The sequence below is a fragment of the Nylanderia fulva genome, unplaced genomic scaffold, assembly GCF_048542155.1.
Source record: "Nylanderia fulva isolate GAGA-0341 unplaced genomic scaffold, ASM4854215v1 Scaffold5, whole genome shotgun sequence".
Lineage (NCBI taxonomy): Eukaryota > Metazoa > Arthropoda > Insecta > Hymenoptera > Formicidae > Nylanderia > Nylanderia fulva.
In genome coordinates this window covers 6,047,729-6,073,832 of record NW_028190587.1, presented here as the reverse complement: position 1 = coordinate 6,073,832, position 26,104 = coordinate 6,047,729, and the positions used below count along the sequence as shown (strand labels likewise).

Below are 26,104 nucleotides of genomic sequence, written 5' to 3'. Positions count from 1 at the left end.
ACACGTGTCTCAAGAATCTCTTTAATTTGAGATTGAGAAATTTTTTCTTTCTCCTTTTTCGCAAAAAGATATCACTCGAAATTTGGTATTTCTCACGGGAAAATCTCACGGCAAAGGATATAGTCGTGACACGTAAACAGAAATTGTAGGACGCGAAATGACGTCACATTGCATCATGCTCCGGCAACAGAATTTTCTAAAAATTGAATCTACATCCCAGTGTGTGACTGCGAAGGAAATGCAAGTCTTATAAAAAAACAATCATTCTATATATTAATAAAAATATAATTAATAATAAAAATAATGTATAATATAAATACAAAAATAATAACGATGACACAAAAAATAAAAAATAATTAATTATATACACTGATTCAAAATTAATCTGAATTTCTGAATAATATATCTAATCTCGTCTATTTAAAAAAAAAATATATATATATAGCGTTCAGAGAGAAAAAGGCAGCAATTAATTCGCTAGTTGATCCGCGAGAAAATGGAATGGAGAAAAATCTGAAGAATATATAGAAGCTCTATCTGTCATCGAGCTATCGCGCGACTTCTGTCGTTCTCGTTTCTTATTTTTTCTCCCTTCCCGATCGCGGGATTCTCGACGACGCGACCGCATTGATCTCTCGCGACCGCATTGATCTCTCGCGACCGCAATACCGCTCGCTCTCTCGCGGGTCTCCCTGATAAAGATAAGGAATAATAGAAGGCAATCTCGTATTTTGTTTACGGCGCGCCCCCGCTATTTGTCTTCCGCGTTCATTTACAATTTTACAACACACGCGACGCGGGAAAATTTCGTTATATTACACCCGGCTGCGTGATGTGACGCCCGTGTGTGTGTATTTAAGGCGTATTCCCGAATCTCGATGTCCGTTTATTTTGCCGCTTTTTTCAGGCCCGTCCGCGCGGAATCGAGAAACGGAGCCAAGAGAGTGTCAATGCTTTGCATATATGCATAGGTATATATGTATATCAGTGCAGTTGAAATGCACGTGTCTCTTAATTGTATAATATAAGAATTTAATTATATACATAGAAAAAAGAAGTGTCAAATCGACTGTATATACGCAACAATATTTATATTTTAATATAACAACAATATTTATATTTAATAATATTTATATTTTACAAGAATTTATTAAATTTTTAAATTGCAATATTATAGTCATATTACATTATTATTTCAATATTATACATATATTGTCATCTGAAGAATATCATGAAACATGTTATTTTATGTTATTTTCTATACAATATTTTTCTTTTTTATCCAAGAAAATTATTCTTAAATAATAAGATTAATAATAAGATTAATATTCTTTTCTTCGTTGAACTATATATAAGTGTTTATTTGACACTTCTTTTTTTCTGTGTAATTAATATAATACAATATAATATAATATAACAATTTTATAATATAATAATTTATTATATTATATAAGAATTTAATCTATCATTATTTAATACATACAGAGAGAATTTTCTCTTAGAATTTACTCCAAAAATCATGATAATTAATGGGTCAATATATGGTATTGGAAGAATTTTATAAGAGTTTTTCTGATTAATATTTACAATAATAAAAAATATTAATATCTATACAATAAGATAATAAAATATGTTCGATTAATTTTACTACGTACGTATATTAATTTTTTCTTTTTTTAAAATAATTATTTATATTTTTTATTGTGATAAATCAGAGAAACTCTTATAAAATTCTTCCAATACCATATTGTCCCTTTAATTACTATACTTTAATTTACTTTAATTTCAGAGTAAATTCTAATTGTAAGAGAAAATTCCGTGTACATATGTATATAAATAAATTGTCAAATCAAGAGACATGTGCAATCGTTTATATATGTATACATACATAAAGAAATATGTTAAATATTTTATGATAATTAATTCCAAACTTAAGTAATAAAAAGATAATTAAGAAGCACTCTTCGGGATGTGAGAAAGCGTGCTTTAACTTTTAATAGGAAAATCCACATCGAACGATAACGCTATTAAAGTATATTGCCGTGGCTTGTTTACAGTAACGTACTGCCTTACTGTAAAAGCAGTCTAATCTTAAGTACAGTTAGTCAGAGATAAATTTATCGATATACGTCTAATTAATTTTTTTTCACGCGATATTTTTAAATATATATTTTTTTAATTCGCATGAGATCGTAAATATACAGAAAATGTGTCGAATAGATATTTTTCAACATAAAGGATAAAGGGCAATGTTTAATATAAAAGTAGTTGCCGCGAGAATTAAAGCTCTCTATTCATCTTCGAAGATACAAAGCTGGATTTGAACAAAACGGAAACTGAAAAAAATATATATATCTGAATTATACAATGTTCGCGGTTTGGAATATAAAATGAAAACGGATCTCTTTCGCGCAGCGGCTATTTTAGCTGCATATTTCGTTCGCCGTGCATACCTAGAGGACTCTATTCCGGATTATACGAATCGCAATTTTTCACAAGGCTGTGTGTATATTTGTGTGTTCATATTTTGCGGTTTAAGGCCGAACGCAATCGCGTATCTTCGCATCGATGGCTATCGCTGAACCCGGCCGCCTTCGTTATCCCGTATAATTTTATGCAACGCCCTGCATACTTGATACGATAAGGCATGGAAGTTTGAAGAGCCGCCTCGCGCGATCTATGCATACGGTCATTATTGATAAAAGCGCTTCTAGGCTTTATTTCAAGGACGCGCACCAATGACGAAAGGACGTATCCCAATTTCGTATAGACCAAGTAAAATAAACCCTCGCGTCGCACGCGAAATCCGCAAGCGAATTGATCATTTCTCGCAAAAATGGAATGAGGCCTATCTGCGCGCCCTTATTTTACTTGGAGAATCGGAAATTTTTAGGCATAATGAACGTTTTGATGAATTGTGAAATACCAAAATTTATTGAAAGAGTTTTAAGATTTAAAATCCGAGAGAGAGAGAGAGAGAGAGATTTTGGGTAGTATTGTAAAACCGAAATTGACGAAGAAATTATAATGATAGTTTATAATTATTCGACAAATTTTTTCACATTATTTTAAATAATTTACGCTTGCATGATAATTTTTGCATACGCGATTTTGCATGCGAAATATAGAGGTGCATATACATATATCAAGCATTATATTTTTTTTATGTTATAGGTGCATCCTAATGTAATAATTCTGTTATCACATCGTACATATATTGAGAATGTATTAAGAAAATATCTTGGCGCAGACTCCAATCTCTTGCTACATTCATCAGAAAATTATTTATGTTCCATTAACATGAAAAAGTCAATATCAAATTACTAAATTCTTAAAAAAACAATCATATAAATATCAATAAAAATCCAATAAAACATAAATATCTTTCAAACAATATATGTATACGAGTCTATATATATTTTCGATAAAATATATTTATATTCTAAATTTTTATACATTCTTGGCATATTTAATTCCTTTCGCGATAAAAACAAATTAAAATTAAAAATTTGAGAAATATCAATTTTAATTTGTTTTTGTCGCGGAAGAAATTAAAAGAAAACAAAATTTTTCATCTCAATTGGCTTTCAATAAATAAATGTTAAACACAAAACACATTGGAAATTATAATTTTGTTACCTATCATTATTGTGATCCTGGTCTATCCTTACCTTTTTTATTTCTATGCGAAATGAGTTCTCTCATTGTATATAGATTATGTATATACATATCTTACAGACGTAAGCGAGTTCATTGATTTATTTTTATCATTGACAAGATGCAGCTATAACAACTGACCGCGTTAAAAAGATACACAAAAAGCAAGAGAGTAAAAAAATAATTTTTTCCTTTCTCGAAACGAAAGAGTGTTATTTGAGCGCACATATTTTTTTATTTAATTGGATTATTTAATTACTTAAATAACCGTACGTTAACGAAACTTTGTTATCATTAATTATTTCTCATCTTACATGCGATCAAGCAACTCATTAGTTTAATGTGTTTCTTACAATATTATATTATATTGCACATATACAGGGAACGTGTGCACATATATACACACATACACAGATATTAGACTCGCTGTTTCATCTGCCGAGATGAAACATTACGTTAACATAAGAGAAAAAAGAGGAAATTATTCGAGATTCATTCGAGAACAACTTGCACTTGAAAATGTTCGTTGTTTGAAATCCTGCATCCAGTGCGCGCCATCGCGCTCGTTTCCACTTTTATTAACTTCCTGATAATCAAGCATTTTGCGAGCGGGCTTTCCTCGTTGAAAATGCAACGAGACACGGAACTCGAGCACCGCAAAAAAAAAAAAAATAATATTCGACCGGCATAATTTCAACGAGATACACGCTCTCGCTTTTCCATCTTTTGTATAGCTTTCGGCGAGAATCAAACGCGAAATTACTCGGAGATAAAAAAAATTTCGCGCTAATTAATGAAGGATATGAGAGACCGCGATATGCGTTCAATCACGCAGTAGAAAAATTTTTGTTTAACAGATATCACATGTCCCAAACGGTTCACAGAAATTTTTGTGTTAATTTAATACTGTGTTAATATTTTGTAAAACTTCAAGTAATTTAAAATAAATTTTGTGTAAAATTAAAACAGTTTTAATGTAAAAATTAACTAAAAATATGTCAATTTTAGATTTTATTATCCCCACATATATATTATAAAATAAAAAATCAACCTTTTTTCCCGTAAATTTTAACAGATAAGTCTTGTCGCTAATACAGCAGAACATATTCCTTGTGTAAAATTAAAAATTGATTATTTTTAATTTTACACAATGCACATTGTATTATTTTTACATCTTTTTCAGTTGTTTTAATAATTAACATGAATGTGTTAAATATATTTGACACGAAAATTTCAACATAAAACACAAATTTTCCTACTGTGCATGTAATCAAATGTTGATGTATATTTAGTCTGTTACATAAAGCAGGTCGTTTGTCTACCTGACAGATTATCATCTTTGAAAAAACTTAATGACGAGTCGAAATTGGTATCCTTATATATAATGATGTATCATGCATTTTTATTTATTTCCAAAATTACATACTTATTCATATGTTTAAATCCTTGATTTGTTGTATGCGCATGTATTTTTGAATAATATTTTTTATGCTTTATAATAACAATGTACCTACTAATAATATGTGTATATGCGATCATATATGATTGGCAGCGCTTGCTTTGTATTTCGAATACATTTACTTGCGAATTAACAGTTGTGTATCACTTTCACAATTAGAATAATATGTCATCATTTGAATCCCGACTTTGCATACGCTATTGTTCCACGGCGGTGATCGACGATGAATTAATTGGCGATTAGTATACGTATAGCGAAAGGAAGTCACGCATGTTGTCGTAGGCGGTTTTCATAATTTAGAACACGTCATGTTAGTTATTAGCGTATAGTGTTGCAATAAACGACAATTATACACATTACGATTAGTATTAAAATTGAAGCAAATAAAAGTCAGTTTTCAATGTATTAAGTACTAAATTATCATGCAAGCTAATTATCATGCAACTAAATTATCACATAACCGATAGCGAGCGAACTGAAAATTGAGAATTTCATTACAACGGTAACAACACATAAATCTATAATTGATTAGATCTATTTCAATCGTTAGTTAAAATAGACTATATTCGTGTATAATTAATGAATGCGCGATTGGGATATAAAATTATGGATATATACAGGGTGTATACTCAAATCTTAGAAATAAATTCCCTGAGGATTCCATGATTTTCCAAATATATACTTTTTTAAAATTAAAGTATTTTAAAAAATATTTAGAATACAATTTCGAAATAAGTTTATTTGTTATACATAATTTCCAACATAAATGAAGTATTTTTTTAATATAATAATGTAATATAGTATTTTATTACAAATAAATTATATTTTAATATATACCTTATATAAAACCAATCAATTTTAAATTCTTTAAAACTGTATTTTAAAATGAAAGGAGCAAAATTGTTTAAAAAACCCTGAGTTCAAATCGAATTCCACGATTTTTCAAAATAGAACAAAATTCCCTGAGAATTCCAGGTTTTTCCATACACCCTGATATACATCCTCGCGCTTTTGCGCTAGAAGATCTCCTGAATTCGCGAATTCCGCTGATTTTCGAGGGACGCGATGACACGATATTGGGATGTGTTTTTTTAGAAAAAAGTAAGTCTCCAACAATTAGGAGTGGGAGGAGGGAACCAAGGGGTACTGGCGGTCGAGGAATCGGAAAAGGGAGGCGGTGGTACCGGTGGACAATGGTGGAAGCAGCAGCATCCATCCTATCATCACCATTATCATCATCATCATCATCAACAACACTATCATCATCAGGGCGGTTATTACACGTCGCAATCGCACACTCACAACCCTGTCACTACCATGAAGCAATCCTACATGCAGGTTAGTTGATCTAAGAGAACTCTCTATCACCGGGCATGCAAAGAAGCTCTAGTGCTTATAAGATCTCTTTTACTAGACAGAAAAGGAGTCTTTTCTCCCTCTCGTGACCCCTGTCTTGTCTTGTCATGAAAAGCGTGGATCTAACGTGTGTTCTTCTCTCCTCCCGATATTTTCCCATTTCCAATGTGTGTTTGTGTATGTGTGTACACAACGAAGACGGAATGTCAGCTGTTCTCCGTGAACGTTTGTGGCTCCTGATGAGCGATAACACGACCGCGGTCCGCCTCGTCATATATACATATATTCACGGTCGTATATTTAATCACGTGTCTTTCGTTGCAGCTAACATGGGTGTTTCACGATGACGAGGCGCAGATTAACAAGAAACTGCCAAAAGAATTGCTACTCAGGTACGACGATGTTAAGCTAGTCTTGACCCCGATGCAAATTAGTCTTATCGCGACGAGACGCCGCACAATAGACGATTTTATTTTAGTTGTATAAAAAAAAAAGACACCCATTGTATATTTGAATTAGATGTCGCACGTGCTAAAGTCGTATTTTTATTTTTAAACATTTTTAAATATAATACGAATCTACAGGTATATACAGGGTGTTCCAGAATTTATCCTGGAAATCATGGTAATTAGTGGGACAATAAATATGGTATTGGAAGAATTTTGTAGGAGTTTCTCTGATTAAAATGAACACTTCTTGCACAAGTTTTGAAATGCATTATTTTTAAAAAGTATCTTATTTTTCAGTCTCGATACATACGTTTTCCTAAATCCATTAGTATGTTAAACTATTTTTTACATCAATATTCCACGATAAGTTGAACGTAGAATGTAATGAGAAAAGAAAACTAATTCTCAAGTTTTTTTTACTACAAAAGTACAGTAAATTCAGATTTAAAAAAATTTAATTACAGGATTTCCGAAATTTTTCTAAAATACGAAGAATAAAAAATTAATAAATGCATTTATGGAAATTTTGTCAAAGGAGAAATTTGCTAATTTTTTTATAGGAAAATTAGAAATAGTATCTGTCTATACACAGAAAGAATTTTCTCTTAAAATTTACCCTGGAAATTATGGGACAATGTGGTATATATAGGAAGAATTTTATAAGAGTTTCTCTGATAATATTTATCACAATGAGATATAAAATATGTTCGATTAATTTTACTATGTACATATTTAATATTTTTTATTGTAGTAAATATTAATCAAAGAAACTCCTAAAATTCTTCCAATATCATAATTACCCCACGATTATCATTTTCAAAGTGAATTTTAAAAGAAAAATCTCTCCGTGTATCATTTGGAGACGATTTTTTTTCAGCAAGAGTTCACTTTAATAGAATTCTAATTTAAATTAAAGTCTTTAAGATTCGTATCTTTATCGTGTACCTACATGATGACAAAAATTGGGAACATGCAAAAAATGATGGGCTCTCTCGACATGTTCGCTGAGAAAAAATTGTCTCCAAATGATCCCAGAAACCTGCTAATTAATACTGGGACACCCTGTATAAAAATATAAATATAAGTTTCTTTTTATGAAGATTATAGTTGTGTCTGCGCATTTATCCTTGTCTTTCAAAATTTGTTATTTTCCGAAGCGCAAACACGATTTGTACGAATTGAGACGTAAAATACATTAAGGTTCTATTAGCCCCGCGAAAAGCTTAAGTCCACACTTTTTTCAAGTTTGCAAAAGTAATGATGAAACGCGCTAACGAATCTCTGTGATCGACAGAATTTTTTCGTACCTCGATGTCGTATCGCTATGCCGTTGTGCCCAAGTAAGCAAGGCCTGGAACGTGTTGGCGCTCGATGGGTCCAATTGGCAGAGGATCGATCTCTTCGATTTTCAACGAGACGTGGAGGTAAATAGAAACTCTGCTCTAGAAAGGATGATAAATAATCCTCGCGCTCCTATATACTAATCCCTTGCTCAACGAGATCTCATACTTTTAATGTGGGGATTAATGAGGATGTTGGATGTGTTTTTATGTGCGCGCAGGGACCAGTAATAGAAAATATCTCGAGGCGTTGCGGCGGATTCCTTAGGCAGCTCTCGCTCAAGGGATGCCAGAGCATCGGCAACAATTCGATGCGTACCCTAGCCCAATCATGTCCCAATATCGAGGAACTCAATCTAAGCCAGTGCAAGAGGATCTCGGATGCGACATGCGCCGCCCTGAGCAGTCATTGCCCCAAGCTCCAGCGGCTGAACCTGGACTCGTGTCCCGAAATAACGGATATGTCCCTGAAGGATCTCGCGGCCGGCTGTCCGCTGCTCACTCACATCAATCTCTCGTGGTGCGAGCTGCTCACTGACAACGGGGTTGACGCGCTCGCCAAGGGCTGCCCAGAGCTTCGCAGCTTCCTCAGCAAGGGCTGTCGTCAGCTCACCGACAAGGCTGTTATGTGTTTGGCGCGCAACTGTCCTAATCTCGAGGCGATCAATCTGCACGAGTGCAGGGTATTTATCCCATCAGCCTCCATAAATCCGCAGCTTACGCGAAGATAAGCAATTCTCGTCATCGTTCACAGTTGACAAATTTGTGCTAAATTTGACAGATATCACGTGTCCCAAACGGTCCACAGAAATTTTTGTGTTAATTTAACTTCAAGTAATTTCAAATAAATTTTGTGTAAAATTAACACGGTTTCACTGTAAAAATTAACTAAAAATATGTAAATTTTGAATTTTATCATCCCCATTTATATTACAAAATAAAAACATTTTTCTCTGTAAATTTTACAGATAAATCTTGTACTAATAAAACAGAATATATTTATTATGTAAAATTAAAAATAGATGCACATTGTGTTATTCTTACATCTTTTTCAACACAACAGCAATATGTTAACACATGAAGTGTTAAATATTTAACACAAAAATTTTAGCGGGGACCGTTTTAAACAAAATAATTTTTCCTACTGTGTTCATTGTGTTTTTCTCGAGATAAGACTTATTCTCGCGTCATCAAAAGAGAATTGAATTTTTTCTCTTCTTCTTCTTTGAATCGACCAAGTTTGCGCGAAATTAACTCTGCAGTTTGATTTAATAGCACCCGTTTGTACGAAATAAAAAAAGAAATACTAAAGGTTTTGACTTTATTAAAGTGAAAGCGAAAACTCTTTTGTGTCGGTAATAAATCTTGCGCGGGATATATTTAATTTTAACTTTGTATCTGGGAGATATGGAGAGACTCGAGCGTCGTTCGAGCATTGTAGTAAGAAGAATCACTTTGTTCCAGAATATAACGGACGACGGAGTCAGAGAACTTAGCGAACGGTGTCCACGGCTGCATTACGTTTGCCTGTCGAATTGCCCCAATTTAACGGACGCGACGTTGATTAGCCTGGCACAACACTGTCCACTCCTCAATGTACTCGAGTGCGTCGCGTGCACCCATTTCACAGACACGGGCTTTCAGGCCCTCGCGAGAGTGAGTTGATGATCGCTAATTGTGCGACTTATTTCGAATTTTCTCTCGAAAAGCGAGATATCTATCAAAACCCTCTCGACCTTCCAGAATTGCAAACTACTCGAGAAGATGGATCTGGAAGAGTGCCTTTTAATCACCGACGCCACCCTAACTCACTTAGCGATGGGTTGTCCGAGATTGGAGAAACTGGTGAGTAATGATTCGATATATCAGCGTTCGTTTAGATACAAAGCGTGTTTAACGTTCGTTTTATCGAACCTTATCGGGGGAGCTTTGATAACACGTGGCTAATGTACTTTGCTATTTTCTGCGCACAGAGTTTGTCGCATTGCGAACTGATCACCGACGAAGGCCTCCGGCAAATCGCGCTGTCGCCCTGCGCAGCTGAACACTTAGCCGTCTTGGAGCTGGACAACTGCCCGAACATTTCGGACAACGGTCTGAATCATCTGATGCAGGCCTGCCACAATCTTGAACGTATCGAACTTTACGACTGCCTACACATTACCAGAGAGGGCATACGTAAACTCAGAGTACTGTGTCACTCATTTATTTATTTCTCCCTGATCGATCGTCATATCGGGCGGAAAAAGCGAAATCCCGCGGAATATTGTTATTGCTAGCGTCCGTAATATTTGCGTATCACGCAACTGTTTATGAATTATAGATATCGCGCATTCCGCAAAAAGTACCATCCGGATAATTACGATACTCTATCCGACCGCGGAGTACAATTAGTGCTTTTTCCGCCTAGCTATGAATCATGTTTACGAGGGACTCGGTTTTATGGTATACATTATCATAGATGCATTGCCGTAGAGACTGCAGTTTAAAAACTCATCTTTTTCCCCATTTATTTTGACGAACAAATCCGTAATCTTATACGTTGTCGATAATTATGATAATCTATGTGTTTACGAAAACAATGTCATATGGTTATTAATAGTCTCCTAGTCTTCTTATCTCGTTAATTTACATAGATTGAGTCCTTTGTACTATTCCAGGCCCATCTACCCAACTTAAAGGTGCACGCGTATTTCGCACCGCCGACTCCGCCACCCAGCGCGGGAGCCTCGCGACAACGATATTGTCGGTGCTGCGTCATTCTGTGATTTTGCCTTCAACTCCTAACTCCGAAGTAAAAAAAAATCGTCCGACATATATCCACGGGGGATTACACAGTGGACCTTTTATTGGTGATCGCCAGCTGCTACGGGCGATTAATGGGGACCTCTCTCTCTCTCCCGTGGTTACCGGAGGAGGGTTGTTCTGGTTGCCTATCACACATTGATAAGTGAGAACCGGGGACTTCGGTCTTATCAATTGCAAATCGTTCAATCGATTCAAGAACTCCGAGCTGCGCAACGAGTGAAGTTAAAAAACCGTCACCATCATCAACACAGCCACTGATGCTACTACTGCAATTACCACTATGACCTCTGCTGCTGCTGCTACTACTATTTACTATATTCTACTACCGCTGTTACTACTATACTTACAATCATTTTTTTATTTGTACTCCGTTATCTCGATGTAGTACGTGCATCGTTACTCGGTTATATATATATATATATATATATATATATATATATATATATATATATATATATATATTATGTGCGGGAAGTTAGTCTGCAAAGGAAAGAAATTCTCAGGTTTCCTTTAGCGATATCATCGTTTTTTTCTATGATCTTCATTTTAGCGAAGTTGACGTTTATCAAACGCGGAAGGAAAAGAATGACACGCGTACTTTCCGAGCTACTTACGCTTATACCGAGAAAGAGAGCGTAATTGTATTTAAAAGCGTGTAGCTTATTTTGATTAGCGTTTGGACGCGTATTTTTCCTAGCGCTACGCAAGCAAGTTTATCGATTTACGTTGCTCGATAAACACGAGATACTTATTTTAAGATACGCGTAAATGTCTTATAAATATCTTAATGAGCACCCGCGCGCGCGTATATTATGGGGGGGAGCGAGGGAGAAAAAAAAAGAAGAAAACGGTAGTTTTAGGGGCAATCAAGTCGAGCGTATAATGTATGGCAATTGTATCCAAGAAATTGAATTTCACACATACATATATACACATCTCGATGTGTAACTGTATAGCAGTTTCTCAACGAACACTGCCTATAAATGCTATTGATAAAAAAGAAAAATATAAAAAAAATATGGTATAACAATCGCGAAATCGAATCTCGTCGTAATGATATTTAGGGTATTAACTATCGTTTATCGTATAACGTAGACATATTACCGATGAAATAAAACGTTCGGTGAAAAATGTTTCTTCTCTATGTCTGTTTAAAAAAGTATTAACGGATCGCGTGTGTACGCGTGATTATTGATGATGCGACACCTACGAATTTCTTTCCTTTTGTGAAAAGAAAGAAAAAAAAACGAAGAACGCGTGTCGCGAAAATTTTCGCATTAAGGGCGCACAATTCAATTTTAATGGCGGAAATTTTAATATATATCGTGATTGTGGACACTTGTGTAAGACAGAGTGAGAAAGAGAGAAAAAAAAGAGAGAAAGAAAGACGCTCGATTATCGTCTTTCAAGACTCGTCTTTGACCACCGCGACTTTTAGCGGTGGTACGCGAAAGATGCATTTTACATCGATTCGCGGACAAACACGGTGATCCGTCCGCGAATCGTACACCTTCGAGTCCTGCGTAAATGTAAAAAAAAAAAACCACCTTCTCCTCGACAGCCCGGACATCTATTCTCTTTTATTTTTCTTTTCTCTGTTTTATTATCTTTTTTTTGTAACTTGTCATGGACTAGGAGAGCACAGACTGACAAAAAAACGAATCAAAGCGTTAATGTGTTAAACCGATTAACTTCGAGCTGGCGGCGAACAGCGCTGGCGTTTTTTACTTTTTAAGCCTAGGTTAAAAAAAATGTAAAACGGAATGGCGGCAGTATCATGAAGCCACGGGGGTATATCGCGAATTCGGCGGATCTTGCCAACCCGAGATCCCCGATCACTCCTCGTGACTACAGTGACGATGTGCCCGATGGTGAAGAGAGAACAAACAAATAAAAAAAAAAAACGTTTTTTGGCCAAGTGCTCGTAAAATTCGATCGTAAGATCGGCGTCAATCTTTCGATCGGGTCACAGTATATATTATATATATATATTGTTCGATGAAGCAACCGACTTGTGCGGGACCTTTGCAGGCGCTATCAAGAGATGAAGCAATTCATTACGAGACGCGAAATATATTAAACATGCTTTCCCGAAGCTGCGAATAGATCACGGGAAAAAATACGACAACCCCTATATATATATATATATAAATATGAATATATATATATGTATATATATGTGGATTTATATACATATACTATTTTCCATTTAATTGTACACGAGAAAATTCCACACTGCGTAGTTTCTCCGTAAAAAAATTCTCACGACGGAACGGATTTGGGTTTTGGAATAGACAAAATTTATTTTGAATATAAAAGACAACACACGTACACACACACACACATACATACATACATATACACACACAAGCATTGGCTATATTTTTAGAAGTGTACTCTTGCCAGATTTTTACTCGAGGACGCATTTTGGACGCGTTAATGGCCGGTCGAAGACCAAAACGCGCTGATATTTTTAAGCGGTCCAGTTTCGAAGTGCAATATCCGTCAGACGCGAGACGCACCTCAACATTTTCCTTCCTCTATCTTTGATTCGTGAATCGCGAATGTGTATATCCGGCTGACAATGTAACGTTGAGAGAAAAGCGTTGGGAAGGAGGGAAAAAGGAACACAATGAACCGATTGTTAATCTACCTTTGGTAGCACGTAAGGGACGTACCGCGTAAATATATATATATATATATATATGTATATATATATATATGTATATGTATATATATATATATATATATATATATATATATATATATATTGAGTATATAGCGCGTAACAGAAATAACGGATGCGGCAACCTAGATATATATAAAAAAAAAATATATATATATATAAACAACAGTAAAAATAAATATATAGATAAGATATGTTTTATACGCTGCATGTCATCCCTAGAGGAATAACGTGATCATTGTAAACGTGTATCGTTTGAAATCAGGTTAATAATTAATAAGCGATGTACGATTACGCATGAGATAAAAAAAATCGATGCAATGATGCAGGACATACACATAACACACATAAACACATATATTACACATCATCACACATGCTACCCGTGCAAGGCTTTCCGATTTCTCTCGCGAATCTCGATACGAGCGTATAAATATATATATAAATATATATATACATATATATATATATATATATATATATATATATATATATTTTTTTTTTTGCGTTAATTTTTCTTCCGAGCTCCTCCGAATTGCGAATTAATTTATGTACATTTTCGGGATTCGAGCTCTGGCGATTTTACGAGCTGGAAGGAAAGAAGCGAATGAATGAGATTTTGTTTTAGGATATTTGAAGAGTGAAAAAGATCACCCAACATTTTAGCGTGTGGTCCCGATCGACTGTCATCGGGGTTTGCGCGAGTTAAACTCAAAATACAAAGTCAATCGCAGTGCCTGAAATGTTACAAGACTACTAATTTCTGTATCCGGTGAAATTGTTGCGAACAAAGTGACATTCGCAGCGCGAACATAAATTGTAACGCTCGTATATAGAATGTTGTTTGGCTGAACCAAGGTTTAACTCGGCAACTCCGGATGGAGTCGGGTTGAGGACAGGTTGCGATGATGACAGTTCGCCGGAGGCTAGTTCGCGAAGGAAGGAGTTAATTATAGTCGTTGACGATCGATCGGGAATTATCATTGTATTATTATTGTCATCGTTAATTATGTTTTGCGTTTTTACGCTATGTATGTAACGAATCACGCGGTTTGATGACCGTAAGAAGCCGCCTGCGAAGAGGGAATCCCTTTGATCCTTGGGCGTGCGAAACTTGCTTTTGACGATTTTCGGATAAACGACATTCGCTTGAATTTCTCTGAGAAAAGAGACGAAGTACCATCACACACTTTCGATGATCGCCACTTACAATTTAATTAATTATAATAATCCACAGTTGTCACCGTTTTTTGAATCGTGTGTTGTAAACGATAATTAAGGAAGTAAGAGATCCAAGCGTTGATGCCGAATGATCGTGTAAATGTCTGGCTGTGCAAGAGAGAAGGCTTAGTAGGTCTGAATAGGAAGGCTGTGAATAGGAAGAGAATGAAGAGAGAGAGAGATAGAGAGAGAGAAAGAGAAAACACGAGCGAGAGTAAAGGGTGAAAGGGCGAGAGATGAGTGTACACAAGCGTGTTTGCCTGTATGTGTGTGTATGCGTGTCTAGAAGAGAGAAAGAGAGAGAAAGATAAAGATTCAGATATTAATCGAAGTCAGCGAAAGTATCCCGATATCCGCTGCGTGTATCGATTGACACGATCAGTCTCGTAATAGTCGTGATAAACCGAGGACGATTCGCCGAATTGATCGGATCAAGGCGAATCGGCCACTATCAATCAGCTGTTTTAAGAAATAAACGGAAACTCCAAAAAATGTTTCACGTGCAACATCCATGGTCTACACGTGTCGGCCTACACGTGCCTCCCGACAACCTCGAAAGACCTTGGCTATCGAGAGGACGTCGTCGAACAAAGGAAAAAAAATAAAAAAAAGAAACAGATTCGCATACGAATGTAGCTAATTATATTGACACTTCGCTGCTTCGAGAAGCTGCAGTCTACCATGTATATATTTTCAATAATGTATGTATAATAAAATATATTCGAGATAAACTATCAAGATTCTCTCATTTTATATTATATAATATATACTCGCGTTTATAAGTTAAATATTGCAAAATATATCTAGGAATTCAAAGTATTGAAAATTGTATTAATTATAAAAAATTGGAGAGAAGAAGGCACTTTTATATAACAATTTTTTTTAAATAATTTGCGTGATATTAAAGATGATTATTAAAAGCGTGATCTTTATAGCATTAAAATTATTATATATATATATATATATATATATATATATATATATATATATACATACATATATATATATATACACATACATATGTGTGCTTTTCTATCTTTGATATTTTTCCCGCATTAGAAGGGAAGAGGAGGAACTCATTAATTCTCTAATTAAAACTCAATTTTTTGAGTTCAATATTTGAATTATTAAAAAAGAGGGAGGAATGAAATAAATAATTTGTTGATACATTATTAAATTATGAAGGCATACCTTGATACAAGAATAGGAAAGCTAAATATATCGATCTGTCGTTATCAGCTGATTGGTATTTCTGATTATGGTCGCTATCATCTTGTTAATGATCCGAATGCATCTTAAACAGCTTCAACTTGCTAGTCGACCAAATGATTTCGGAGCGCTTTGTTTAATCTTTGGAATACCTATGAAAGATTGAGATTGTTTAAAATTAATTTAGATTGTTCTCAGATACCACAAAAAATTTATTATTTATTATTTATTATGATATATATGTATATCATAAAAAATAGATATATTATATATAAAAAACTTAATGTTTAAAATAATGTGTACTATAAATAGAAGTTTTATATATGCATACATCGATTTTTCAAAGTTATATATCTAACAATAAGTTATAAATACATATATGCATGTATACATATATACGCGGAATATTAAATTGTACAAGCATTTTAAAATAATCAAGCGCTAATATGCGTAATTTATTAAAATATAATCAAGTAAGAATCGAGGTGACAGAAATTCTCAAATTATAAATTATACAATAATTATCTTTTAAAAATATTTAAATTATAAATAGGTACAATTAAAATAAAAAATTCGGATTGAGAATACGCGAAAATAATCGAATCGCAGATTCAAATAAATAAATTAAGTAACGAAGTGATACATTAATAATCGTGTCTAATAAATAATTAATTAATCTTTAAAATATTTAAAAATACTTGTATAATTTAATATTTCGCATACATACATACATATATTAATTCTGATTCCATAAAATTGCTATATAAATCATTTATATATAACAAGAAAGAACTGCTAATTTTAAGATAAAATCTTTGATCAAAAGCACTTGACCGAACCCGTCGAAAAGATTGAGTGCTCATCTCGAGGAGATTTTAAAATCCACTTGAGACAAGCTGAACCGTCTTAAAAGCGGATAAAAATGAACGATACTTTCAATTAGGAACGTCAATCGAATCGTGGATCATTTCACCTACACTCGAAGAACGTTAATGAAATGGAAAATGGAAATGAAAACATTCAATGGGAGTTTTTCTTGACAAACGAGTTCTGCGGAAACGAAGCGCAATTGATCTGTTCCATTTACGGACGCTTTAAATCCTCTTTCTCTGCTTCCGAGGAGCAGGAAATGGGATACGACGGATTCTTACCGGATCCTCTCGGAATTCTTGCGGAAACAGATATACCGAAAGCACATTGACAGTATCCGATGAGGAGAATATGAGTTTGTCATTTAAATTAGCATTTATTTTATCGCATTTTATTTCCCGTCTCTTTTATTCTTTTTAGAATATAAAATATAAAATCAAATATAAAAAGATCATGTTTTGCGCGTTTCTCAAATTTATATTGATTTTATAATTTTAATCAGACGTGTTTATTTTTCAATAAAACGTAAAATATATTTACTCAAAAATTAAATATTTTTACATAGCGTGAGTGGAATTTTCCGATTCTCTCTTTCTTCATTAATAATTCGTTTAGTCAGCTGATTTCATTAAAAGAGTCACGCAGATATGACTCGCATTATGCAGTATTTCTTTTGCATCTAATATACTTATCCGTTTGCATCTCTTCTCAAATGTTTGCACGTGCAAGTGTAAGATGGCAAGTCAGCATTTTTATTATCATTTGACAGCTAACGAATGGAAGTAATAAATTTGCGTTTGAAAACAGTTACCGCAATAAATAATTTGCGCATAAAGCAAATTAATAACAAACTATTCTTACACTTTATCTGAAGCTGATATCTCTTGATGAAGATGAAAATCCACAAGATGCTTGGGAGAATAAGAATAATCATGTTTTCCCAATGGATTAACGGATAGTTGTATGCGCACAAAATCAACAGATGGTTACGTGCATGAAGAATCAACAGGTAGTCACGTACGCGCAGAATCAACAGGTAGTCGTATGCATTAATCATCTTGTAGCTGCAAGGAATAGATAAATAATGTTAAGAAAGAATGGAAGCACAGATATATAAATTATACAACAAATTTAATATTTACACTTAATCTAATAAATAATCTCTTTAGTTCATTCCTTTATACCAAATTTCTCTTATTATGTTAGAAGATTTGGAATTGTTTCTGAAATACTATCTCGAATTGTATTTAAATCATTTCAAAATTACAATTTCTTGCGATAATATATATAGATGAAAAATGATAAAAACAAGTTTAACTGAAACCGACTAGATATCGAGATTGTTTTTAAGACTAAAAATGTTTGAACGATATCATTGTGCACTTTTCGAGAATTGACATCTTATAATTTACATTATTAATATTTCCTTTATAAAGGCTTGTATATTATCTAATATTCTTCATGTCATAGATTCATGAAAAAAATATAGGATTAAATTCTAAATGTTAATTATGTTTAGCTCTTCGATGAATCAAACAATAAAGCATCAGACGAAATATATTTGTGACTCTAATTAAGATGAAAGAAATAATGATTGTTCCTAAAAATCGCTATAAAACTTGAATTTTTAATTGCATTTATGCATCTTTCTCATTCAGATTCTTAAATCAATCAAATAAAAATATATACATTAAACTACTGTAAAAGTTAATAACTAATTAATAATTTTATCACAGAAAATAGTTTTCCGATTTCGATTGCAATTGTGTGTAAAGAAGAATCTTTTTACAATTTTATTTTAATTGAGATATGTGCAGAATATACGTAGCAATATTAATATATAAGTGACAATGAGATGTTACCTTGTTTTCTGAAATCTTGAAAAGATCTGATTATGTGTAAATTATAATATACTGTACGTTACTTACGAAAGAAAATTTATGATTCTCAATAAAAGTGCAAATAAAAAATAGTTTATACACAAATTATAAATACTATGATAAACGGCAATACAAATATTTTTTCAATATTCGACAACTTTCTTTCAATGGACTAAAAGAACTTAAACTGAACTAAACAAAATTTCTGAATAGGATTTCTATTTTCTATTTATGTACATATGCATTGATTATTTATTAATTTGATATTTTAGGCAAAATTCTTATTTCTATAAAACAAAAAAAATACTTTTACACGATAAGAAAGTAGATATTGCTCTCTTAAATGTAATATCACAAATTATATTTTCTTCTATCATTACTAAGTACATATGTGTTATTTTATTCATTTATCAAAATGTAGAGAATTAAAAGTAAGACAATGGAAACTTATGATTTCAGTAATCGCTAAAACTATTAGAGAACAAAATAAGCAATGTTTCCTAACTTTCCTATTCAGAAATTGTCTCAATTCCGGTAAACCATATTTCACGATGTCCGATATTTAAGATGCAAACATTTTCAACGTCTGATGAATTCTTTCTATCGGTATCGAATCTAGATTTGTCAACATCCCGACAATGTATAGAACAAAAAACTTGCAGTTCCTCTTCTTTTTAATCGCTGACCAAGCCTATAACGCTTTTAGTTTCTTTTTCCTCGACGATGTCTATCGATAAAGAAATCTTGGACGTATTTTCTTCTTGCAGAACATATACTTCATTGAAAGTTCCTTTCAGAAGATCTTACGATCACGCAGAATGTTTATTCATCTATAATTCAACTTATTTAATTGGTGATAATTTTATTGTCATTACTTCTGATAATATTACCAAATATGTAATTACTTTTATCCTAAAGCTACAAGAATCGGCGTTTATGTTCAAGTTTCTTTTTACTAATTTGATTTCCAGGCTCATTCCTAAATGAAACTTCCAGCAGAGCGTACTGTTCCCCTTCAAGAGCTTGAATGCCTTCATATACTTATTCAATTGAGTCTGCATTTGCTAGTTTCAGTTATCAGTCTTCTTCAACGACAACCAGTATTTATATATATATATATATTTTTATATGCACTTTTATTGCAAAATCATAAATTTTCTTTCGTAAGTACAGCATACAGTATATTATGATTCACGCATAATCAGATCTTTCTAAGATTTCAGAAAACATTAGCATCTCATTGTCACTTATAAATTAATTTTGTTACATACATCCCCTGTACATATCTCAATTATAATATAAAATTAAAAAATTATATTTATGTATATATGACATTTATGCCTATGTAATATACATATATAGTTCATATTTAATGTAAGACATTTAATGTAAGACCTGTTATTATGTTGAATAAATGATTGATCCTTATCTTGGCATAGAAAATAGAGATAATTTTTGTTTTCTATTCATAGCACTACAGATTTCATCATCACACTGAGTGCAATAGTTTCCAAAAAGTCACTAAAATAGATTCTTATCCGCTAACATGACAACAGTTTCAAACCACTGTAAAAAGTCAAATATTTCATCATACATATAACTATCATTATGATAAAAATTATTATAAATTATATAATAAGATCAATGAAAAGAAAAAGAGAAATAAAAATTTACATACATTTTCTAATAAAATCTATTATGACAAGTTAAATGTTGTCACATGTTTTTTGAATTATATGACTCTTGATATCAAAATATGAGTTAACAATGTGTGAATGCATTTCCTACGAGTCTCTCCAATAATTTCAGCTCAATTAGTTTTCTGTTTGTCTTGTAAAACATATAAACAATCATTTGATTGACACTTGTCGACTCCCTGCATGAGTACAGCTAATATACTGAATCTCCAAGTAACTCATATATTTGTTTCAAAACATATTTCTCTGTATATATTTCATAAATATTGGATAAATCATAAATATGAATACATTAAAATAGATCTTTACCTTGCAAAAAGTTGTCTATATTGCAGAATACACACATTACAGGCAATTTTATATCATTTTCGACACTTATCGCTGAATCTGTAGTCGCATCCTTGTTTCAAATATTCCAACATGTTTAGAACAGATAGAAGCTTTGTAAAGATAATGTACAAGTCGTCCACAGCAGACTTAAACAATTCTTCGTTGGTTGTCTCCTTTATTCTCGAATTTTTTCTAGAATGCTGATGCCATATGCTGGATGTTTTATATTTATATGATGAATAACAATGTCTTCAATGAATTATTAAACAGCTTCAAAATTCTCACATCTTTCGTAAACTCTTCTTCCATACATTTTTCTTCAGTCTGTGAAAGAAAAAGTAATTAATTTTCAAAATAAAAAAATAAATAATTATCAAATTATTCGATTCTGCAATCATAAACAGCAGTTGACTATTCGACGAATCCTTGATCAAGTATTTAGTATTTGATAAAAAAAACTACTATGCCTAATCCAAATAAAAACATACATGGAACCTCAGAGGGCTACGTTAGATGTTATCGTGTAAATTTCACTTTCTATATTTCAAAATGCGTATTTAAATCACGCGTGTACTAAAATTCCGACAAAGGCGAATTGGAAACAGAAACTCGCGGAAAGAGATGCGTGTGCAAAGTTTGTTACATTGATATCGATCATTTATTTTGCGAAGATGCATTATACGTATATGTACTTTAATAGATTGTTCCTCGGAAAGAAATGTAATGTAAGAATAGGTCATACATACAATTAAAATAAAACACAAAATGTCTCGTTGTCGCTGCGAAACACTATTCACGAGTCGTAATATCGCTTTGATCAAAGTATTTTACGCGTTGTGCTTTATAACTGCGTTTCGCATGCTTCAATGCTTTTAACGTCACCGCACAAAATACTGCTTTAATTAAAGATTTTTCGTACAATACCTATAATTATCATGACGAAAAAGAGGAGTACATCTAGACGCGTGCGACTTTGAATCTGGTTTGACATTTGACCGCCAGGCGACGCTATCACGGGTCACGTGACGGGGCGCGGAGTGGGGGGCGTCACGTGACGGAGCGCAGAGTGGGAAAACAGCTGCGCATGACAGATGACAGTTTGCCCTCCGCCGTCCATCGGTGCGCAATATGGTGAAGCGAGAGAGAAGCATCTCTAATATCTCTCTACTCTCTCTATCTCTCTCTCTCTCTCTCTCTGAAGATATTTTTGAAAAATCGTTTTATTTCTTATCATAAATATATGTCACAATGTGTCATCCACATGTGTGTGCGAAAATATTTTAATAATGACATAAATATTTAAAAATTAAAAGGGTACATTACCATTTCTAAACTATATTATTGATCCTTCTTTTCCTTTATTCCCGCGAACGGCGCTGCGGTATATCGCACATCCGGTTGTCGATCTATTCGATTCTCGTTGTTCGCGTCGTTTCTCGTTGGCAATATCGGAAAAAAGTGGGTGTTGCTTTCGTCACTCGCTGGTTATTAGCTTTGCTCCGGGTATCGCACCATATCTTGAAGGGCGGTTACGAGGAATTGTAGACGGAACTCCAGTCGGGACCATCCTCGAGGTGTCATGTGTAAGTGAGATTCCGGATCCAACTCGACGCCGGCGTTTCGATGACGTTTCTCCATCGAGCGCCACGATTTGCCAGCAAAGAGCTCCACGTTCGATCGATATTAACCGTTCGCAAGACGTGCCGGACGGACGGACAGCTCCAAGTGTCATTTAAGAAATAAGGACGTTTATTTCGACCCTATTTGGCTACTTGCATCAGTCGCGAAAGACGCCCTTATCTCTAATTAAAGGCTTCTCCTTGAGCGATGTGCGAGATTTTTTTGTGATTTTTCATGCATTTTTTAAATGAAGGAATATTAAATTGTTATATTTTTACTGTACTATGCGATTCTGTAATATTATGCACATTTTGGAGCATTTGACAAATTTCGGAGCATTCTCTGTCAGAAATTTAGAAGAGAATATGAACTAATAGTAATATATTAAATATGTAAAATATTATCTCTAATCTGAATGTTGCAGATTTATTGGCTGGTTGTTTTTGAAAAATTAAATTTAGATGTATAGACAAAAATTTAATTATGCTCGTTATGTAACAAGAATTTATTATTTCAAAATTAGTAAGAGCATATTTTTTATTGTCGTTCCTTATTAGAAATTTAGAAAAATATTATATCTCTAATATTAATATATTAAATATATAAAATATCTCTGATCTAAATGTTGCAGAGTTATTGGTTATTTTTTAAAAATTAAATTTGGATATGTAGAAAAAATTTAATTATGCTTGTTATGTAACAGGCATTTATTATTACAAAATTAGTAAAAGTATATTTTTTATTGTCATTCATAATTTGTTTCTTCTTGCAGATTGATTTTGACTCAATAGGCTAATTAGCCTTCGTCAAAATGATAGGAGGTTTGTTCGTTTACAATCATAAGGGAGAGGTGCTGATCTCTCGAGTGTATCGGGATGATATTGGCCGGAATGCAGTGGATGCATTTCGCGTGAATGTCATCCATGCACGACAACAAGTACGCTCGCCAGTAACCAACATTGCCAGAACATCGTTTTTTCATATAAAGCGTGCTAATATCTGGTTAGCCGCTGTCACCAAGCAAAATGTTAATGCAGCTATGGTATTTGAATTGTTGCTGAAGATCATAGATGTTATGCAGTCATACTTTGGCAAGATATCAGAGGAGAACATCAAGAATAATTTTGTGCTTATTTATGAGCTGCTTGATGGTAAGCATTTAATTTATGATATGTCAATAATTATGTGTAATCTTTTTCTCAACTTTCATTATCCTCTTGCAGAGATACTCGACTTTGGATATCCACAGAATTGTGACACAGGAGTGTTGAAAACGTTTATTACTCAACAAGGAGTAAAGTCAGCCACCAAGGAGGAACAGGCTCAAATAACATCACAAGTCACTGGTCAGATTGGATGGAGACGAGAGGGCATTAAGTACAGACGCAATGAACTCTTCCTAGATGTGCTTGAATACGTGAATTTATTGATGAGTCCTCAGGGCCAGGTTCTTAGCGCACACGTTGCCGGAAAGGTAAATTATTTACATTAAAAAATTTAAGATTATTTGCAGATTTGTAATAAAAAATCCTTTGCTCAGGTCGTAATGAAATCCTACTTGTCCGGTATGCCGGAATGCAAGTTCGGAATCAACGACAAGATCGTGATGGAATCTAAGGGCATGAAAGGAGGCGGCGGACTCGGGGGCGGTGGCGACGATCCTACAGGAGCCAGATCCGGCAAACCGGTTGTCGTTATTGATGACTGCCAATTTCATCAATGCGTTAAGCTTAGCAAATTCGAGACCGAACATTCCATTAGTTTTATACCACCGGACGGTGAATTCGAGTTGATGAGGTGAAACGCGTTCAAGAAGATGTATACAAATTCAAGCGATTTTCATCATGTAACATATATTTCCTTGTCTTTATTACAGATATCGTACCACGAAGGATATATCATTGCCCTTCCGCGTGATACCATTAGTGCGCGAGGTAGGCCGAACGAAGATGGAGGTGAAAGCGGTTCTGAAATCAAACTTCAAGCCGTCATTGCTAGGGCAGAAAATCGAGGTCCGCGTCCCGACGCCGTTGAACACCGCCGGCGTACAGTTAATATGTCTAAAGGGTAAGGCAAAGTACAAGGCGTCGGAGAATGCGATCGTGTGGAAGATCAAGCGTATGGCCGGCATGAAGGAGACCCAACTGTCCGCCGAGATCGATCTGTTGGAGACGGACACAAAGAAGAAGTGGACGAGGCCGCCGATATCGATGAACTTCGAGGTGCCGTTTGCGCCGTCCGGCTTCAAAGTGCGCTACTTGAAAGTATTCGAGTCCAAATTGAATTATTCCGATCACGATGTGATCAAATGGGTCCGCTACATAGGACGCAGCGGGTTGTACGAGACACGCTGTTAATAACTTTGAATAATGTCGAACAGGCATAAATAATTGTAAAGAAGTAAATCTCAATATGGAAATTGCAACTAAGTATCGATATTGAATCTTATTTCATTGTAGCGCATATTCGAAGCGAAACAATCTGTTTAAAAAAAAGTTTGGAACAGCTAATCTCGAATTGTATACAACACGTAGCGAAATGACGAAGAATGTATCAATGTAACAATTAGGAGGAGAGGAATTCTGTTATATTCGCACAGGATTAAAACTGTAAGACATTTTTTTGCATTGCCTATTAGGGTAAAATGTTTATTTAAATTGTCTTTATTTGGCTGTTATTATATCAATTTAATGTGAAAATACATTTTTGAATTCAAAATAGAAATAGATTCTCTAAATTGGAAATATTAAGCAATTAATGATGATATCGAATACGTTATTTTTTGTGCCAATTTTTTCACATATCCATTTTTTTCATATTAATTGATTTTTCAACTTAGCCACTGCACCATATTATGCAAACTGGATTTTATAAATCTTAAGAATTTTAATGCAAAATTTGTTGCTGAAGATAATAATTAAGTATGATCATGAGCTTATATGTTTTCTTAAACATTCTAATGGGACTTTTATTTGTTCTTACTTCGTTTTTACGCCAAAGCAATAATAAGAATGGTAAATATGTTATATTATTTTTAGATAGATAATAAAACAAATTTTGATTTTCCTCTGGAATTAATACAATACGACGATCTACGTTTTTAAAATAAATATATTTGTAGGATATAATATTATTATATATAAAGAATTCTTTTTTTTAATAATCATGATAATTAATTTTTGTATCATAATATATCGATATATACATGAATTTTTAATTACTTATTTCTTATATGATTAATTATATATATACTTTTATATATATATATATATATATATATAGAGAGAGAGAAGAGAGAGAGAGAGGGAGAGAGAAAAAATTATGGCCTCTTTGGAGTATCAGAGATGGAGCAAAATAAGTTGTATAAGGTTGCGATGCGCTCAATGAAATGTGCGATACTGATAATCTGTTATCTATGCATGAGATTAGAAAGAAACATTAATTAATCGATTATACCGACGTAATTGACTTTGTCTCTCTAAAAGAACGCTCACATGCGTTAAATATATGTGTTAAAATAAA

At 33.6% G+C, this 26,104-nt stretch overlaps 2 protein-coding genes, 1 long non-coding RNA gene and 1 pseudogene across 9 annotated transcripts in view; 2 read left to right on the top strand and 2 right to left on the bottom strand.

The window, feature by feature from the left end:
* The window catches only part of LOC114941597 (uncharacterized), a 23,137-nt gene extending 7,427 nt beyond the window's left edge, over positions 1-15,710 (top strand). Inside the window, exons 2-9 of one of the 2 annotated variants that reach the window (XM_029316612.2) lie at positions 6,212-6,454; positions 6,797-6,864; positions 8,216-8,345; positions 8,483-8,944; positions 9,726-9,917; positions 10,005-10,106; positions 10,235-10,450; positions 10,922-15,710. In XM_029316612.2, the coding sequence (XP_029172445.1) occupies positions 6,212-6,454; positions 6,797-6,864; positions 8,216-8,345; positions 8,483-8,944; positions 9,726-9,917; positions 10,005-10,106; positions 10,235-10,450; positions 10,922-11,029 (1,521 nt within the window). In that variant the 3' untranslated portion in view covers positions 11,030-15,710. The remainder of the gene's footprint in view (positions 1-6,211; positions 6,455-6,796; positions 6,865-8,215; positions 8,346-8,482; positions 8,945-9,725; positions 9,918-10,004; positions 10,107-10,234; positions 10,451-10,921) is intronic. The other variant, XM_029316613.2, reaches the window with a different exon arrangement.
* Positions 1-22,659, bottom strand: part of LOC114941601 (uncharacterized) — a 23,918-nt gene extending 1,259 nt beyond the window's left edge. Inside the window, exons 1-8 of one of the 5 annotated variants that reach the window (XR_003821678.2) lie at positions 22,286-22,659; positions 21,887-22,157; positions 20,942-21,286; positions 20,614-20,765; positions 20,331-20,501; positions 17,917-18,119; positions 16,168-16,337; positions 69-227 (exon numbers count right to left, since the gene is read on the bottom strand). This is a non-coding gene — a long non-coding RNA (uncharacterized LOC114941601). The other 4 variants (XR_003821677.2, XR_003821676.2, XR_003821680.2 and 1 more) reach the window with 4 other exon arrangements.
* On the bottom strand, positions 19,275-20,006 carry LOC146721344 (anaphase-promoting complex subunit 2-like; annotated as a pseudogene).
* Positions 22,214-26,104, top strand: AP-2mu (adaptor protein complex 2, mu subunit). 2 transcript variants are annotated; one of them, XM_029316614.2, is made up of 5 exons: positions 22,214-22,545; positions 23,355-23,733; positions 23,806-24,056; positions 24,123-24,379; positions 24,459-26,104. In XM_029316614.2, the coding sequence occupies exons 2-5, from the start codon at positions 23,394-23,396 to the stop codon at positions 24,937-24,939; spliced, it is 1,329 nt and encodes a 442-aa protein (XP_029172447.1). In that variant the 5' UTR covers positions 22,214-22,545; positions 23,355-23,393; the 3' UTR covers positions 24,940-26,104. The 2 variants fall into 2 exon arrangements, with proteins under 2 accessions (XP_029172447.1, XP_085343146.1); XM_085487020.1 differs by lacking the exon at positions 22,214-22,545 and adding an exon at positions 22,589-22,791.